This window comes from Helicoverpa armigera, chromosome 3 (assembly GCF_030705265.1).
Source record: "Helicoverpa armigera isolate CAAS_96S chromosome 3, ASM3070526v1, whole genome shotgun sequence".
NCBI classification, from domain to species: domain Eukaryota; kingdom Metazoa; phylum Arthropoda; class Insecta; order Lepidoptera; family Noctuidae; genus Helicoverpa; species Helicoverpa armigera.
This window is the reverse complement of record NC_087122.1, coordinates 10,000,001-10,017,123: the sequence shown is the minus strand read 5'-3', so window position 1 is coordinate 10,017,123 and position 17,123 is coordinate 10,000,001. Positions and strand designations below refer to the sequence as shown.

The 17,123-nt window shown below is 35.6% G+C and overlaps 3 protein-coding genes across 8 annotated transcripts in view; 2 read left to right on the top strand and 1 right to left on the bottom strand.

The window, feature by feature from the left end:
- Positions 1–840: 840 nt before the first annotated feature.
- LOC110377753 (uncharacterized) lies at positions 841–8,745 on the top strand. Of its 6 annotated transcripts, none has more exons than XM_021336755.3 (21): positions 841–992; positions 1,209–1,431; positions 1,719–1,905; positions 1,984–2,093; positions 2,169–2,324; positions 2,726–2,837; positions 3,225–3,291; positions 3,400–3,498; positions 3,663–3,724; positions 3,812–4,343; positions 4,464–4,500; positions 4,619–4,722; positions 4,931–5,236; positions 5,881–6,228; positions 6,410–6,742; positions 7,064–7,150; positions 7,376–7,513; positions 7,612–7,763; positions 7,828–7,923; positions 7,996–8,150; positions 8,608–8,745. In XM_021336755.3, exons 1-20 carry the CDS (start codon positions 965–967, stop codon positions 8,050–8,052), a joined length of 3,234 nt encoding a protein of 1,077 aa, XP_021192430.3. In that variant the 5' UTR covers positions 841–964; the 3' UTR covers positions 8,053–8,150; positions 8,608–8,745. The 6 variants fall into 6 exon arrangements, with proteins under 6 accessions (XP_021192430.3, XP_021192429.3, XP_049691905.2 ...); XM_021336754.3 differs by having other exon boundaries at positions 1,701–1,905; XM_049835948.2 differs by lacking the exon at positions 3,400–3,498 and having other exon boundaries at positions 1,701–1,905.
- LOC110377754 (proteasomal ATPase-associated factor 1) lies at positions 8,134–10,469 on the bottom strand. Its single transcript, XM_021336759.3, has 6 exons — positions 10,197–10,469; positions 9,585–9,895; positions 9,243–9,459; positions 8,949–9,081; positions 8,592–8,756; positions 8,134–8,502 (listed from the first exon to the last, which is right to left on the bottom strand). Exons 1-6 carry the CDS (start codon positions 10,250–10,252, stop codon positions 8,203–8,205), a joined length of 1,182 nt encoding a protein of 393 aa, XP_021192434.3. The 5' UTR covers positions 10,253–10,469; the 3' UTR covers positions 8,134–8,202.
- A 460-nt stretch (positions 10,470–10,929) lies between these two features.
- The window catches only part of LOC110377764 (sorting nexin-17), an 8,954-nt gene continuing 2,760 nt past the window's right edge, over positions 10,930–17,123 (top strand). The window contains exons 1-7 of the mRNA XM_021336768.3: positions 10,930–11,187; positions 11,507–11,696; positions 11,787–12,141; positions 12,224–12,386; positions 14,104–14,328; positions 15,189–15,344; positions 16,844–16,993. Coding sequence (XP_021192443.2) covers positions 11,128–11,187; positions 11,507–11,696; positions 11,787–12,141; positions 12,224–12,386; positions 14,104–14,328; positions 15,189–15,344; positions 16,844–16,993 — 1,299 coding nt within the window. The 5' untranslated portion in view covers positions 10,930–11,127. The remainder of the gene's footprint in view (positions 11,188–11,506; positions 11,697–11,786; positions 12,142–12,223; positions 12,387–14,103; positions 14,329–15,188; positions 15,345–16,843; positions 16,994–17,123) is intronic.

Here is a 17,123-nt window from a genome sequence, read left to right as displayed (position 1 = left end):
AAAATAACGCGGAATGCTGCAATTAACTTTTTCCATTCGGAGTACAATTACCTACACTACAATTTAGCTTACGTGCGTCATGGCGGTAGTTCTTTTAGACCCAGCGTCACTGCCACTCTCTCATATTTATACTAAAGTCTACAATGTACACACTTAGAGAATTTATACCCCGATGAGATGGCAATCCGACAGGTCCGAGGTCAGTCGCAGGAACGACATTACTTCCAAATTCCGTGGAAAAATATTAGTTTCTTTAAACGAACAAAGCGATTTCGGCTTTACCCGGAATTCGAATCCAACACAACAGTCGCGCTTTGTGACTACTGGACCTATGTGTTCTCTAAGAAACAATAAGCATACTTACAGCAATGGGGTTGCCAGATTCAGGTATTTCGATTCCGGGACAATTCGGAGGATTACGAAAAAAATATGAAAAATTAGAATACCTATCTATGTTTTTTGCCTTTATTCAGAATTCGCATGTTTGAAGACTGTTTTTGCAGTCCTTTCAAAAGACTTGTGAAATCTGGGCTCTTTAAAACGAAGAATTGCAATGCAGCGGGGTAATAAAGGAAGGGAAGCGGCCTGCTACTATTATATATCAAAATGAAGATAGCTAGTGTATGACGGTATTCGAAAATCCGGGACTAAAAGATGCAATTCCTGGACACGGGACAAGACTAGTAATTCCTGGACAATCCTGGATTTCCCGGCCATCTGGCAGCCCCTACAGGGTTTCGTAAGCATACATAGACTAATTTCATAGCCGTATGGATCTTCTTAAAACAGACCCTTTTGAACCGTGACATTTTCCATAGTTTACAAATTGGTTGTCAAACATTATTTATTTATATTTTTTATCGAACAGCTCATAGTCATGTAATTTCATTTATCTAGAATAATTTATTTACGAAATTAAATAGTTTCCAAACAGCGCCAGGAAACGAACCATATATTAAACGCAATGGCCTATTATTCTGACCCAGCATCAAGTAAATAGTTATAGTCTAATAATATCTAACCAATGAACGATGAAACGCGCTATTTAGACCTCAAACCGAACATTGAAAACCTAGAATAACACCCAGCTTTCAGAGGCTGAAATTGTTGGGCTACCATTTGACCACCTGTTCAGTAAAGGATAATATGGTCAGTGGTTCGCCTTGTACAGGCACTAATCTAACCCAGTGCTAATCATTATGTTACAGATGATGAAATAGTCCTGCCAACGACAGAATATACAGGCAACAAGAAGACCAATTCAAATGACTTTGTTGAGGACTGGGTGGATGTTACCGTTGAAAACGCAATCAGGCGCGGTCAACGGCTCCAGAAATTAAAACCTCTTCCAGATGATACGGACTGTGAATATAATGTCGCAGACTTCGATTTTTTCGGATCACTCCTTAAAGGAAAACGGCGTTCTAGGAGGTAATAGCTCAGTAAACACCTATATTTGACAATAGGTGATCCATAAATAATCTTCTGGTGAGACCACTTCATGTTGGTCCAGTACACGACGACGTAGGTACAATACCTAGGTATAGACTATACTTACCTAGATATTGTCTGTACTATAGATAGACATACCTATAATTGAATTGCTTTCTTTATTTATATTTTTTTTTAATTAGCAGGAGGGATTACCTGATGTGTTATAGAATTACTAAGACAAGCTCAAGTAGCCATTACAAATACAGGTCCAAATCGCCTTACAGAAGACCGAACACTAATGTTTATGCTTATTATTCAACAATGAGTAACAATGTAGGATTCAATAATCCACAAATTAAAAACAAGAACCTTAAAAAATGCTCCATGAGGATCAATGAGCTGGCTGTACCATCCAAACGACAATGTCTTGATACTTGGCGATACCGATCCAATGTATTACCTGAATTCATGGTACGTAACTACTGAAATCAAATATTTTATAAGATTTTGTATAAAGCCCTTGCTCAGAAATTTAAGTTAATGTTCCAGGTAGTAAGATTGAAACAACAAGTTATGGATCAACTACCGATTGTACAAATACCGGAAGCGTTATATTGGTTTCAAAAACGAAGGCCACGGAAGTCGTATTCATCAAAAACGTATTGTAACTCGCTAATAAATTAAGATGGATGCACGTTACAGATAACTCCAGCTTGCCAAATCTTTGTTTACAGTACTCTAAGTAAAAGCCATCAAAAGGACAGAAACGAAAACGCTTACGACCTCAGGAAGCCACTTCGTAAGATGGACGAAAGAACATTATGCATATTATTTGCACACAAAATTACGAAGTTATTGTTGAAACCTTTAAATGTAACTTTAACTCCGGAGTAAGTCTTGTAAATACGTAAATGTCACCATCAGCTTTTTTACTATCCTACTGCAGGGCACAGGGTCTCACACAGACGGAATGAGCACGAATCACCACGCGCGCTCAAAGCAAACTGTCACGAATACCAGGTTTGTACGAATAGCTAGTAGGTAGGCCATTATGTACCTACCTAGCCCTATATTTAATTTTTTTTTCCGAAGATGAGTTAAATGGTGCTATTGTGCTAGATTCTAGCACCGCTATCTTTTTATATCCGATTACAAAACATTTTTAGGCAATGGTTGGAGTGAAGAACTTCGTAGACATAAAATAAAATTAACTTATGTACATAGACATAGAAATTGTAACGAATACCCGGTATATTGTTACTGCTATAGGTATGCTCGTGCTGCATTTCAGATTGGACGCTATATCCAGAGTAGTGTCCAGTGACATTGCGAAATTATTACGGAAATGCGCTTTTAGTAAAAATCTGCAATATTTGCCAATTCAAAGGGATGTGGCGAATACAGTAAGTAGCTGTCTGACGCTTTTAATATATGACTAATGTAAGATTAACACAAGTAATTAATTAATTCAAACAAATGACCGAGATAAAATAAAATTGCTTCTTCTTATCGAGTGAGTTACAGGTTTAATCACCTAACAAACCCTCAAAAAGTCAGAGCTTTTACAAATCTACCTGACGGAGTCTGACGTGGCTGAATTACACTTAGGCACGAGGGTGTAACACCACCAACTTTCAGATCCCTGGCTGCGTTGTAAGTTTCTAAAATCCAGAAAGCGATTTTCGCCTACCCGTGAATTGAACCCAGGATTCCGTGCGCGGCAGTGGCATTATTCCAATTAAAGTTCATTCTTATTTTTAAGTATCTGTTTAATTAAACTCTTTTCGTAGATTACAATTTGGATAGCAGGAATTCTAGAAGATTTATCTTTCAAGTTATTAGAAGAAGATTTACAAGGTAATCAAAATTATTTTACAATCCAAATGTAAATAAAATAAAATAAATAACCGAAAGAAAACATACATTGTTATTTATTTTTTATTACTTTTCTTTTATGTATTTTAGTTACACAGGAGACGGAAGCGACTGCAAAGGATTTAGTGCAGTGTGTTACGTACATGGAAATGTCATTAGAACGAGAAAAGTTTACATTAAAGGATACAGGTTTTTTTTATCAAATATTTTTTTATTATTTTTCTCTTAGTAAAACTCTGGTACTCAGCTGTATCCTGTGAGACTTTACGCCAACCCCAGTATTGTTGGGAAAAGGTAAAACAATACTTTAGTTAAATAAAGCTAGAATTAATTCTATGTAAAAATGCCTACAGATCTAGAAGAGGAAGAAGGCCCTGTATTGGATTTTGTCGATGATGTGATCGAAAACGTTTTGGTAGGTTAATGTAATTTTGATATCGATGATGTGGGTACGTATCGAACGATAAAAATACCTAAAGTACTTAAAATGAACTTTAAACAGAACATCTGCGAACCGCATCCAGTATATGTTGAACCGGAACCAGATACGTCAACGATTTCAAAAGATGACGAAATGTTAGGCGAATCAGAAAAATCTACCATTCAAGTAGATTCAACAGATCTTGAAATATCGAAATTGGAGGATGTTATTAATATAGATATAGTGGAAGCAGCAAAAGGCTTGATAGAAGAGTTTGAATCTAAAGATTATACATTAACAGATTTAGAACACTTCAGAAAAGAGATTAATGCTATAATAGATTATGTAGCTAAGGCTTCTGAAGATAACATGAGTAATGGATCTGGGGATGATGTAGAAAATATGTTTGACAAAACTATTTCACCAGAAGGTGAAACTGAAGATGTGCTAGAAGGTGACGATCTAAGTACTGATACCATGAAAGATATTCAAAGCAAGGTATATGAAGAGATAGATGAAAACGCCGAAGTAAATGATGCAAATGTGGTTGACGATTTTGAAATGTCAACCGAAGATGATGACAAGGACAGAAAAGTTATATTTAGTGAAACAGGTCTGGGTAATTTACTAAAAATTGTATCTTTTAGTTTTATTGATGTGGTTTTAAAGGCTATGTCAAAAATAATTTTACTGTTAGCATTAGACACCAATTTATGTTTTCTTGTAATTTCAGTGGACCCAAATGATCTTGCCGATCAAAAAGACACCAGGTAGGTTTGCCTCAGTATTGAATTTTTAATATGTAAAATAACTTTTTTTCTATAATATATAAAAACTGCCACTGTTGAACTGAAAATCTTTCGATCTAAGTCTCATGTTGTATTTAAGCATTGACGACGTGTTTGGGAAAAGTGAAGAAGAACAAACCCAAGGAAATGCCCTTTCTGACAAGTCCAGCGTTTCATTTTCTGAACCCAACGATAACTTATTGAGTGAGTAAAAAGTTTATTTTATAAATTCTGAACACGTATTCAACATTAGCGAGCACTAATTAAAATTGTATCATAAGATAAACAATACATCAGAGGTTTTCTGACGTAACTTTAAACACAGGCGATGCAGATGAGCTCTGGCCAGCTGATTTTATCAATAAATCAATGCTAAAACTCGACAGTGTAAGCAAATCCGTTATGTCTCTAGGTCAAATACATGAAAGTGATGAGAGACAAATGTCACCTAAAGACGCAGCTAATAAGACCGAAGAGAGCAAATCGAGCGACACCCAAATTCAAGAAGAGATTGGTGTAGGAGAATTAAACAGGTCTTCAGAAAAACACGGTTCTGAAAGTGAATTGAATAAAGGATCATCTGATTCCAAAACACTAGGCAGTAAACAAAGTAACGAATCTGTATTTAAAGTTTATAACGAACCTGAAGATGTTCAGCAAATCATGAAGACTGGAAGCGAAATCGGAGAAACAATAAGTGCTACTGATGGATCAGAAGGTATGTGTATTAATGCAATGTGCATTAAAACATTTTTTAATAAACTTCCGGAAGTGATGCGGTAGAATAGAAAATCCATTTTGTTTCTAGATACAATCGACAAAACAAAATCGGACGATACACAATTCTCACAAAAAATGATTGCAGGCAAATTACACGATCTGCTTTCCACTGAAAAAGTTAAATCAAAATCAGGGAATCAATTAACCACGCGACTAGGTAAATAATACTCCAATGAATATGAATCTAAAGCCATTATAGAACAACATGATATTATAAAAGGCATAAAAAGCGAAATTGTGGGAACTGGGGAGAGGGTTAGATGAGAATCCTGAGACAGATACTGCATTTAGTATGTACTTACATAGCAAACATTCTATATTGCTCACGCAGACGAAGTCGCGGGCAACAGCTAGTGAATTTAATAAAGAAAGATCAATTTGAGTTTGATATCTAGAAATGGCTATGATAGAAAAAATACGAGTTAACAAGTAGACCACCAGAAATATAATTCAATTAACAACCTGCTTTTCAGGTGCAACTTAGCACATGAGCTCTTACGAACCATTTTTATCAATAGGAAAAACAATGTTGTAGGTAACTTAGTAGTTTGTACTCTTTAGCAAAACCTGGTTTATTTCTAGGTCAAATAAACGAAGAGAAACCCGACGAAACGAAGCCGTTCGATATGCAATTAATAGAAAAGATTATTGACGATGAAATGATCAGCCCACTTTCTACAGAAAAAGATGATTCACCAACTGAATCGCCACGACAAAAAATGTCAATAGAGGCCACAGACGTAGAACTTGAAGAAGTTTCCGAAAGACTAGACATAACAGACAATGAATCTAAAGCTGTTGATGAACCTTCTACCGAAGAAGAATATAAAGTCATAGAGTTAGAAAGCGTCGCCGTAGAAACAAGAGGTGCAGCTGAGGGAGCTGAAATACCTAGTCCTGAAACTGAATCACAGAAAGACCGTGGTTTGAGTAAGTAGTGTCTAAACGTATTAAGAAAACTTTCTTTTCATCAAGATCAGATTGTAGATTCGTTAAAAATAAGCTTTGGTAGTAATATGTACCCAAGGTGATGAAGAAAATATGCACAAGTTTTTATCAGTAGATCAATAGTAAACTAGCTATGCGTTTAGTGAATCTGTTGTGTTTTTAGGTAAAACCGATAAAAATGTCATCACCGATAAAAAGAAACAAATATCAACCAAAGAGGAACCTGTTAAGATCGATGAACAGAAATCGTTCGATACACAATTAATAGAAAAGATTATTGTGGACAAATTATTCCGTCCGACAGAAAAACGTGATACGAAAAAGAAATTAAAACCTCAACAAAAACCAGTCAAGAAAACTACGACATCAAAACCAAAAGTTCCAGCTAAAAAGATTGACAAAAAACAAATTGAATCTAAAGCTCCCGAAGAAGTATGTACAATCGTGAGCTTAGAGAGCGAACCCAAAACTCAATTGCCGCTGGATCATGGGTGGAGTAAGTGTTATTTTTTTATATCTGCAACTTCATATTATGGATTTACAGAGCTTTTCTGCTGATTTACACGCTCGACAAAATCTGCCAGCGTGAAGGAGCTATCAGTTGGTTGTTAGAGAACTTCAAACTAAGCACACAAAACTGCTAGTCTAACCAACTGACTACTTCGACCGAATACGGACATGTAAGCGTGAATAACATTTTCCGCGTTAAAATGAATTTTCCTGGCCAAATCGAGCGTATCCCTCCTGGTCAGAAAAATCCCCTTAATCAGCTCGCAGTAGGACTTAGCATTGAATACTATTTTTTAAATTTCCACAGAGGTCCAACTTCAGACAGCTCCATCATGGGTGACTGCCTGGGAACAAGGTCGCGGTGAGCCCAGTGAGGATTCCTTCCAAATTGAAAGTACGTATGAATGATGAATTTGTAACAAACTACAAGGTCCTTGCAAAGAACTACAGCTGCCATATCATCAAAGGATAAAGGAAAATAGTATCAACCATCATAACCAAAGACTATGTTATTTACTTTATGATCATAATGTCTTGTAAAGTCAAAGAGAAAAGACTGGCATGTTTTAGGTGATTTCTATGCAAGCAGGTAGGTATAATCTTTTAAACTTTATTTCAGTGAGACAGACAAGGGTAACAGAAACAGAAATTCGCAATTGGTGCACAGATTTAGAAAACGCATTTCTTAATTTAGAAATGTGGAGTCATTGGATAAGTAATACTTGCAAGGAAACTATCTCGTTATGCGAACAGAACGGTAAGTTTCATGCGTGAGTCGTGACGTATCTTTTGGTGTTACCAGTATGGGTAAGATGTTAGTGTAAATGTTATGTACTTACAATTATTACATTTCAGCATCTATATGCCTAGCTGTAGCTAGAAAAAATGCTATGAATTGGAACAGACTTAAAAGGGACATTAATAAAGATGCCTTACTTTGGGAGAACCTGTATCAAACAACAGAAAACACTTTTAAAACTTTGAAACGAAAATATACTAACGTCAAGGTAAGTTGCTAGGGACAATAAGTGTGAAAGTTTTTTTTTTCTTTTTTTTTTAATTTTTTTTTAGGTAACACCAAATAAGCCGACGTATTCAATTGTTACTAAAGCAATATTGGAAGCATTTAACGAAATTGAGAAACTTAGTTTGGAGTTGCACCAAATGGTATGACGGAAAATACGTTGTTTGCTTCTCTTTTGATATGCATCATTTATTATTATAAATGCTACATTTCAGATTGTGGCGGCAGAATACCGTGCTTTATGCAGTTGTGACAAACGAAAAACTAGATAAGAAATTGATAGAATACTTACTTACCAACCTTGACCTCACACGTGTTGTAATGTTGGCAGAAAATTTCAAATGAAACTAATATTTTGTCCAATAGACAGGTATATCTTATTCATAAATACGCTTATTACATACCGTTACTACATAATGTTTCTACTTAAAGTGGACATTGATTTGATTGAAATCATATTTCCGCACGATAGCGTCTCGACAGCCTGCAAATACCCACTTTCCATTGAAGGAGATATCCCTGATGCCATCACAGTCTGATCCTGTCAGCTGCACTCTAAGTTTGGAGCTAGCCCCATCTTCCAATGATAGGACTGTGCAAGTACCATCTTGGCGCCCAACAACAAACAATTGGTTGGTCAGAACAGCCATACTCAGTATAGGGTTAGCAGATTCATGCCATTCTTTTAGAACTGAGCCATCTTGAAGATTCAGTTTTGTTATCTGTAATGATTATTTTTCGTTTTATTATCACCTCTTTAAAAGACTCCAGCATATAAATAAATGAAGGATTCTATATAAAAAAATGATACCTTTCCATTGCTACAGCCAACAAGAACTGCCTGGTCCATAATAATGATGGCATTGCATGCAGACTCCAATTGCTTGGAATATACCTGTGCTCTCTTGGCCACATGAGCACAGACTACCAGTCCACTCTCACATCCAACTACCAACAGCTTGTTATGAGTGCCTATCTGGAATTTTATATAACAATATGTCAACTGTAATAAAGATCATTCATATTTTTGGTATAAATTTATTTTTGTTTTAATCCAGGGTTTAAAATTTTGCTGGACTGATTAAATAAATCTTGTAGCATTGCTTATGCATTGCATTGTATTGCATTGTATTGTATAACATTGCATTGTATTGCATATAGATATTACCTCCCTCTCGTTTTCCACTTCAACCTCCTCTGTAGTTGTTGCAATAGCACAGCAGTTGATCTGTCCATGCCCCTCCACAACATTGTCCAAGCAGTTTGATTCACCAACATCCCATAGTTTTGCTGACCCATCCCTATAAATAATTAAAAGAGAGGGTCAGGTATTTTATTATGAGTATACAGTACACTAAAAGATTGAAAACTAAATACAATAAACTGTAGTGAATAAATAGGTACATTCTTTATGAGAGCTTTACATACAAATTGGGTTCTGTAAATATTTATATGGACTTACTTGCTCACTGAAATCACATTCCTTCCTTTATCAATAATGCAGATATCACATACAGCCATAGTATGTCCCTTCAAAGTGACTGGATTTATTCCAGATTCAGCTGACCAAATTCTGCAGGAACCATCAGCACCAGCCGACAAGACCACAATACCAGATGGGAAGAATTTGCATTTATATACTGGGCCACCATGACCTTTTAGTTCCAAGCTGACTTCACCTAAAAAGAAAAACATTTAAAACTCAACTCTTTTTTGAGAATATAACTGGCAAATTCAATCATAGACAAGCTATCGGACCTTTTTGAATTGTTCATATTATTTGTTTTTTTTTTTACAAACTTACTTGTCCTGCTATCCCATACCAGAAGTTTGTCTTCCTCACAAGAGGACACAGACAAAGCATTCTCAGCAACAGCCACAGATAAAACCCCTTTTGTATGTATTTTGTGAGCTTTGGTTGGTGCTACAAATGCTACCTTCAGGCCCGAGGCTACATGTTTCACAACCAAACTCAAGGGCCCATGGGATATGTACTGATAGTTGTCAGAGAAGTTGATCTTCACTTTTCCATCACTTAAAGTGGTTGTAAGCTTATCATGGATACTGTTTTCGTTCAGTTTTTTGGACGATATCCATGCATCTCCTTTGGGTAATCTGTAATTAATATCGAAATAAATAGATATCGTGTTTATGGAGAAGTGTTAGTTTGTTGATTCCAAGTGAAACATAGGACAAAATATGCTGGAATCCTACTGCAGACCACATGTGTTCATTATTGAAGTAAACAAATATTACAGTATGAAAAAAAAGATAAGCTAGGATGATGCTGCTAATTATATTAGCCTTCTTTCTGTCTGTTCAAAAAGTTATTCAAAGAAAAACTCCACAGAGAAACATATTGAGGTTTACTGGCAACCATGAACAAGCTCGAGAATAATCAAAAAGACAAACTTGCCTAATAACATCGTTCCAATCGCACTGAATTGTAACAACCGGCAACTGGTTAGACATCTTTTTACAGTAAGTATAATATTATATTTATACACGAATGTATGGATGCCCGTTACTCAATCAAATAACAGATCCCGCCAAAACACCCTATTACACTCATCAATTCAACAATAAGAATTATGTTTTGAATTTCTTATTTCTGGATGATTTGCTAAATTCACAAATCAAAATAAAACTACAGCTGTGCGACAGGATTCCACTACTGTCAAGCAAGTTTGACAACGACATGACATGACAACATTCATCAACACAGGATATAAACTGATTTTCAATTTTCTTTGCGACTCCGTATGATAATAAAAAAATGCAATTAATTAATTAATCAAAAATCTATGTTCATAAGAGTACAAAACGCAGTTATTTTTAACCTGTACATAGATTCTACAACTATAATAATAGTTCCGAAAGCATTCTGAAACCGAGTACATAAATGTTGCATCTCTAGAGGCAAATTGAATCGATTTAAATTCATTGGATTACTGTGAATTTAATAAAGCTTTGGGAGTTTGGCACTGATTGAAACTCTGTAACTTTCAGTTAAGCCATGTGAGCCACATAAAATTATTTAAACTTGAAGGGCCGAAACCGAAACAAAAAAAAAACGTTTTTCATCGACTGTATTCCTACATTTCAAGACAAATCGATTACAGAAATATCGATAGATATTGATGTCAGTTATGTGCAAATTGAAATTGCCAGTCCCTACGTGATGTGGAATAGGAAGGAAAGTCAGTGTTTTGGTGTTGGAAACAAATTAAAAAGTGGGCGAATTCTTCAGTTTTGTAATAAAATTAGAAGAACATATTTTATTTATTCGATTGATTTACTACCTGTGAATTGCTAATAAATATTATGCATCTTTTGTAAAATTAAAAATGCATTTTTCAATTCCTGATTCGCAACAATTTCACGATGACAATGGGATCTCATACACGGTAATATTATTAAACAATAATAAATAAATTCTATAATTGTTTTTTAATGAAATTAGAAATACTTGTGATGATTGTATCTAGTTTCAATTATTGTGTCCAAAGTTGTTTATTGTCCTAAACTAAAATCTACATCTACCTGTTTACAACAATTTCGAAGTTTTTTTGTTGTTGTTTTGACAGTAATTTGCGAAGCCTAATTTAAATAATGACCACAATTTAATCTTACAAACGAAACAAAATGTATTGTTGGTATTTTCGTATGTAATAATCACAAATGAATAAGTAATAGTTCCTGCTAAGAGTTGTAACTTTGTTTTAGGGCTACAACATACACATCGACGGTGTCTTCCACTGCACTGCTCGGTATAAGCAACTGCTCAGTTTACATGAGCAGTTACAAGCGCAAAATCCCTATATCAAATTACCACAGTTCCCACCCAAAAAGTTGTTCCTCACCAGCTCACAACTCGAAGAGAGAAGAATCTTATTGGAAAAGTACATGCAACTAGGTAAGTAGGTACCAATAAATCAAGATAAATAATTGCTTATTCAAATATGTTGCGGAAATTGTGCATTAAAATATATGTTAACTTTTTCAGTTGGCCAGAACCCATTGTTTACAACATCTGACCTTCTGATAACATTCCTGTTTTCCGCTCAACAAGAGACCCATAATGTCAAGATGCATGAAGTAGAAATTGAAATATCTCTGATGAATGGGTACAGAATACCTCTGTCTGTGTCATCAACTGACTCATCAAATACAATATTAGATATTGCATGCAACTACATAAACCTGCCCAAGGAGTTCGTCAAATATTTTTCCTTATACCTTTTTAACTGGAGTTGCGCTAAAGATGGCCAGCCAGCACTAAAAAAATTGGAGGAGTATGAATCACCGTACATATCCCAAAAATATGTGAGGCCAGAGGATAAAATTGTTTTGAGGAAAAGGTAATACCGTAACCTTTTTAAACTTTTCAGATTTTTTTTGTGCATCTTTTTTAATTTTATTATATTCAAATGATTTTTATAGCTACTGGGACCCCTGTTATGATGTGAACCTAATGATGGACAGAGTTTCATTGGACCTATTATATCTTCAAACAATAGAGGACTTAGATTTGGGCTGGTTAACAGCAGACCCACAAACTAAAGAATTACTTTCTGCACATGAATCTAAGAAACAAAAGAAAGAGGTATGTATTATTGTTGGATCTCTTACGATTGTAATAACCATAGTGAATCATGTTTACTGCAATATGCAGGATTAGAACAGAGATAAGATATAATAAAAACTCATCAATAATAATTTGCAAAGATTACCTTCTCACCTAAACCTGTCAATAATATGTAATTACTTGAAAGATTATATGGTTGGTATTCTCACTGGCATACTTTAGATACAATGTGCTACTATAAACATCTTTATCTTTAGGAATGCTGGGTCAAACAAATGAGAGCAGTGAGTTATACATAGATACATAGTATAAGTAAATGGTACATAATTGATATTCAACAATCTGTTTATTCCTGGGGGTTATTATGCTGATTAAGTTTAAGTTTGTTTTGACTACAATAAAGTACTTTTTAGTAATAGTAATACAATACAGGAAGCAAAATTAGTAGCTATATTAATGAAGGTAACAAAATAAGTAGATATAACAATATTTGCTAATAAAAGTGTAACAATTGATTTATTATATTAATTAGTTTCTAGTTAGAATTAGAATTGCTCTTTGATCACATCAACTGTACCTGAAGCTAATTGTGTTCTATAGTATTACCTGCATAAGAGTACCTTTGTTCTCCCCAGTTTGCAATTCTTTCCAATATCAAACATAATGTGGACAGATTTTTTCAGCGTTAATTATAATTCTAGAATTACAAGTAATCCTTTATCCTTTTATATAGTTTTGTTTACATTCCTAATCCTTTGAGTTCAATAATAGTATGTTATGTATTTTAAAAATTGCATATAGTATCTTTATATGTACTTATAATGGATACCTACCTATTTACATATTACTTATCAAATATTCAATAATGATTTGTAGATACCTCCTACTAACAGTGTTAAAAGATTGTGTCACCAATGTCTGATATCATCACACAAAGTTATCAGGATGAATCATGAATCATCCGTACATATTACTTATCCTAAAGTTTCGCATTTTTAATTGATTGAATAACATTTATTGTGAATATTGATTGATTCTGTCAATAAAATTAATTTATTGCTGGCAACAGGTAAATGCATTTTTAATATTATAAAATATTAATATCTAAACGTGAATCGTAGCTATCCATTAGGTAACTATGTATAATATTGGTCCGACCCATTAATTAGGTATGTGAATGTGTAACCAGTCATTAAACTGACGAGCCACCTAGTGGCGTGAAATGCGGCTGTTAACGACTTCAAAATATAACTTCCTAATACTCATGCTACAATCTTTTTCAAGGAAAACATGCACATAAACGATTATCTCAGAATTACTTGGACTTTGGCAATCTTTAATGCCATGTCATTTTTTTTTTATCCCCGTTCTCTTCAACTAAATTCCGAGTTGATCTATAAAGAGGCAGGTATAGTTTCCAAAATTTACAGTTCAGTTCTCCAAAATCTCAATGTGTTACCGTAGTATGTAACTTCAAAAAACCTCTAAGTCTTAAAACCCGTTAATCTGTACTAATATTATAATTGAAGAGTTAGATTAAATGCGCCAATCTTAGGACCCAGGAACTGTTTACTGGTTCCAAAAGTTATTTCAATTCGTGATAATTATAGCCCATTTATCTAGACAGACAGGTAGCCTATACTACGTATCCGGGACCGTGAGGTGGTTCCCCGGACGCTCGGAAGCTACCGTATTGTAGTCCATTTATGCAGTTTTTTATATTTAATATTTCCAGTACCTAGAACTAGCAAAAACCCTGCGACATTACGGCAGGATACCAGCCGGGGAGGCAGTGACAGAATGTAGCAACATATCTGAAGAGGCCGGTGAAGGCACGTGTCGGGTTCGCGTGTCCCTCGCGTCTAAGGAGCTCACACTGCTCGGCCTCGCGCCTCCCGCCCGCGAGCAACGCTACAAGGTCACAAGGATGCGCTGTTGGAGAATCACTACGTTGCACTCGGTGAGTCACGTGGAAAAACTTCTCATTGTGCACTGCTGACCAATTGGAGTTTGACAATTGTTCGTTTGAAATTGGAATGGTGATTTGAATTGTGCCTAGGTTGTTGTAACCAACCTTTTTATTGGCACACTAAAGGATACGACCTCTTTTTCGAACATAGAATGACTTCCGTAAAATTTTAATTGAGGCTGGTAATTAGGATTATATGTTAGGACAACATCGATTATTAAGTGTATTTTAGATATTCATTCTTTGGAGAGGTCTTAAGCCTATTCTCCATTGAGAACCTCTGTTATTTCTTATGGGGTTGAAAACTTGGCAATACCTACTTAATAAAATTCCGGTAATCGCCTACTTAGGTATGCATAACACATTATTGGGCTTATTATATTCTTGTATACCTAGTTAACATAAAACTATTGTAACTATTTTTGGTACCTACATTGTTTGTTGCTTCAACTTCTCCAGCCATATTTACATTCATTGTCACGGCAATTAGGTTCGTTTCTAAACTGACAATACGGCCGACCTCCACATAAATACGCTCAACTAGCTACTAGATATATTCGCTGGCCAGATCGCTAAAAAGGAAATAAGCCCTCTTGGTTTCAGTTCTAGGAACCTACTTGTATCAATTTCCACATAGGAGGCGTTAACCTAAACACTAACTATTATCTATTCATGATTCAGAACACAAAACAAATCTTTATTTTATTATCGACTCTGATTAACCTGCCTTTCACTTGTCTGAAGGACCAATAAATGTTTTATTTTATTTTCCAAAGGAACAATGCTTTATTATTTTTATGTAGACTTAACTCATTTTTATCTGTCATTTAAACAACCTTATATTGTTGCAGATTGAAAGGTCACCAACTCAAAACGGTCATGGCTCTCTTCTCGAAGATTCGAATAAAAACTTCGAGCTGTCGTTTGAATATCTCATTAGTAAAGACAATTTGAAATGGATAACCTTGAGAACTGAGCATGCAACGTTCATCAGCGTTTGTTTACAAGTAAGTTATTCGTTTTTTAATGCATTTTAATTTGTCGATGAATTTATACGAATGACAGAAAACTGCATAGAAAACTCTTATATTTTTTGGTTTTGTAAGCAATTGCATGCTGCGCTCTTTAGCGGCTTCTGCGCACGTATAACTAAAATCCTTACTAATATTATAAATCGGAAAGTGAGTTTGTTTGTTTGTTTGTTTGTTTGTTCCGCTTTCACACCGTAACTACTGAACCGATTGCTTTGAAATTTTGCAGACGTAAAGTTAAAAGTCCGGATTAAATAATAGGGTACTTTTTATCCCGAAAAAAATAGATATTCCCGAGGGAAAACAAAAATATTGTTTGCTTGATGGATGGATTGTAGATGGCGCTGTGTGTCGTTTAAAACAAGGTAATATATTGCAAACGAATATAAACATGTAAATTTAGAAGCTAAATGATACGATAATGAATCCCCGAAAATGAGGAATTCCCGAGGGATGATGTACAATTTGTTTAATCGTCTAAACTGTTTTTTTTTTTACATCTACTTATATATTGCAAACGAATATGAACATATAAATTTAGAAGCTAAATGATACGATAATGAATCCTCGAAAATGAGGAATTCCCGAGGGATGACGTACAATTTGTTTTATCGTCTTAACTGTTTTTTTTACATCTACTTATCCTGAAATAACTATAATTCAACGAATTACTAATTGGTATAAGTATTAGTTAAGTTATTTAGTTCTTGAGGTATGCGATAGATGGCGCTGGGTGTTTTTAAAACGTGGTAACGATGTGTTTTTAAAATACGTAAGAAGTGGAATGATAGCTTTTTAAAACGTGGTGACGTTGTTTTTTTTTTAAGATACGTAAGAAGTGCAATGATATCTCGCGCTTTAACCTGTAGCTCATTGTTCAATCGCGAGCTTCCCGATAGCTCGATAGATGGCGATAAGGTTGATGGTGTTAAGGTTCGCCGCGAATTAGTCTTAACGTGTTTTGAAATCAGTGGGGCCCAGTAGCGCCAGGGCCAGCCGCGGCTGCGGGTTGTTCGAAAGAGGTACCGCGGCCCTGGTATATAAAAGGCCTAGGACGGAACACGACGATTTTAGTCAGTAAGAGTCTGACACTCCCTCACCGCTGCTAACCCACAGCGGGAGGGGTGAACCGAATTCCACGCGGGCGAAGCCGCGGGCGGAAAGCTAGTTGTTTTATATTGAATTAAGTGTCTGCAGGTGCATTATGGACGTGGAGCGAATAAGCTCTTTTTGTCTACTGCCCTGACTCCACCAAAGTAGGGCGGATCGGCGAAGTTTTTAACTTCTATCGTTCTGCTCCGCATTGGTGGAGTCTTGGCCCAAAAACAAAAAAAAATATGCAATGTTCAATGACGGCGTAGGTAGAGTATTGCGCGAACTATAACCGCTATCCTCTCAAAATGGAAATTATATTCTGACGTATAATATAATGTGTGTGGCTCCTCAAAATTAATTCTGAAATGTGTATATTACAGTCGATAGTGGATGAACTAATGCGTCAGAAGGCGGGCGCCGGTCCTATATCGCCGCGATGCAGTAAGCGAGGCAGTCTGACGTACCTCAGACGCGATGGCTCCAGTCAGGTCATCACGCCATCCTCGTCTAGCGACACGCTAAGTTCTACCGTAAGTATATAGCAGTAGAGGTGATATTTCAATGTAGGAACGTTTGGTATCGATCTTCACGACGAATGAGATTTATTCGGGAACATAGAGGAAAATATTATTAAGGTCTTCTGCCGTTTCAGTATTGTAC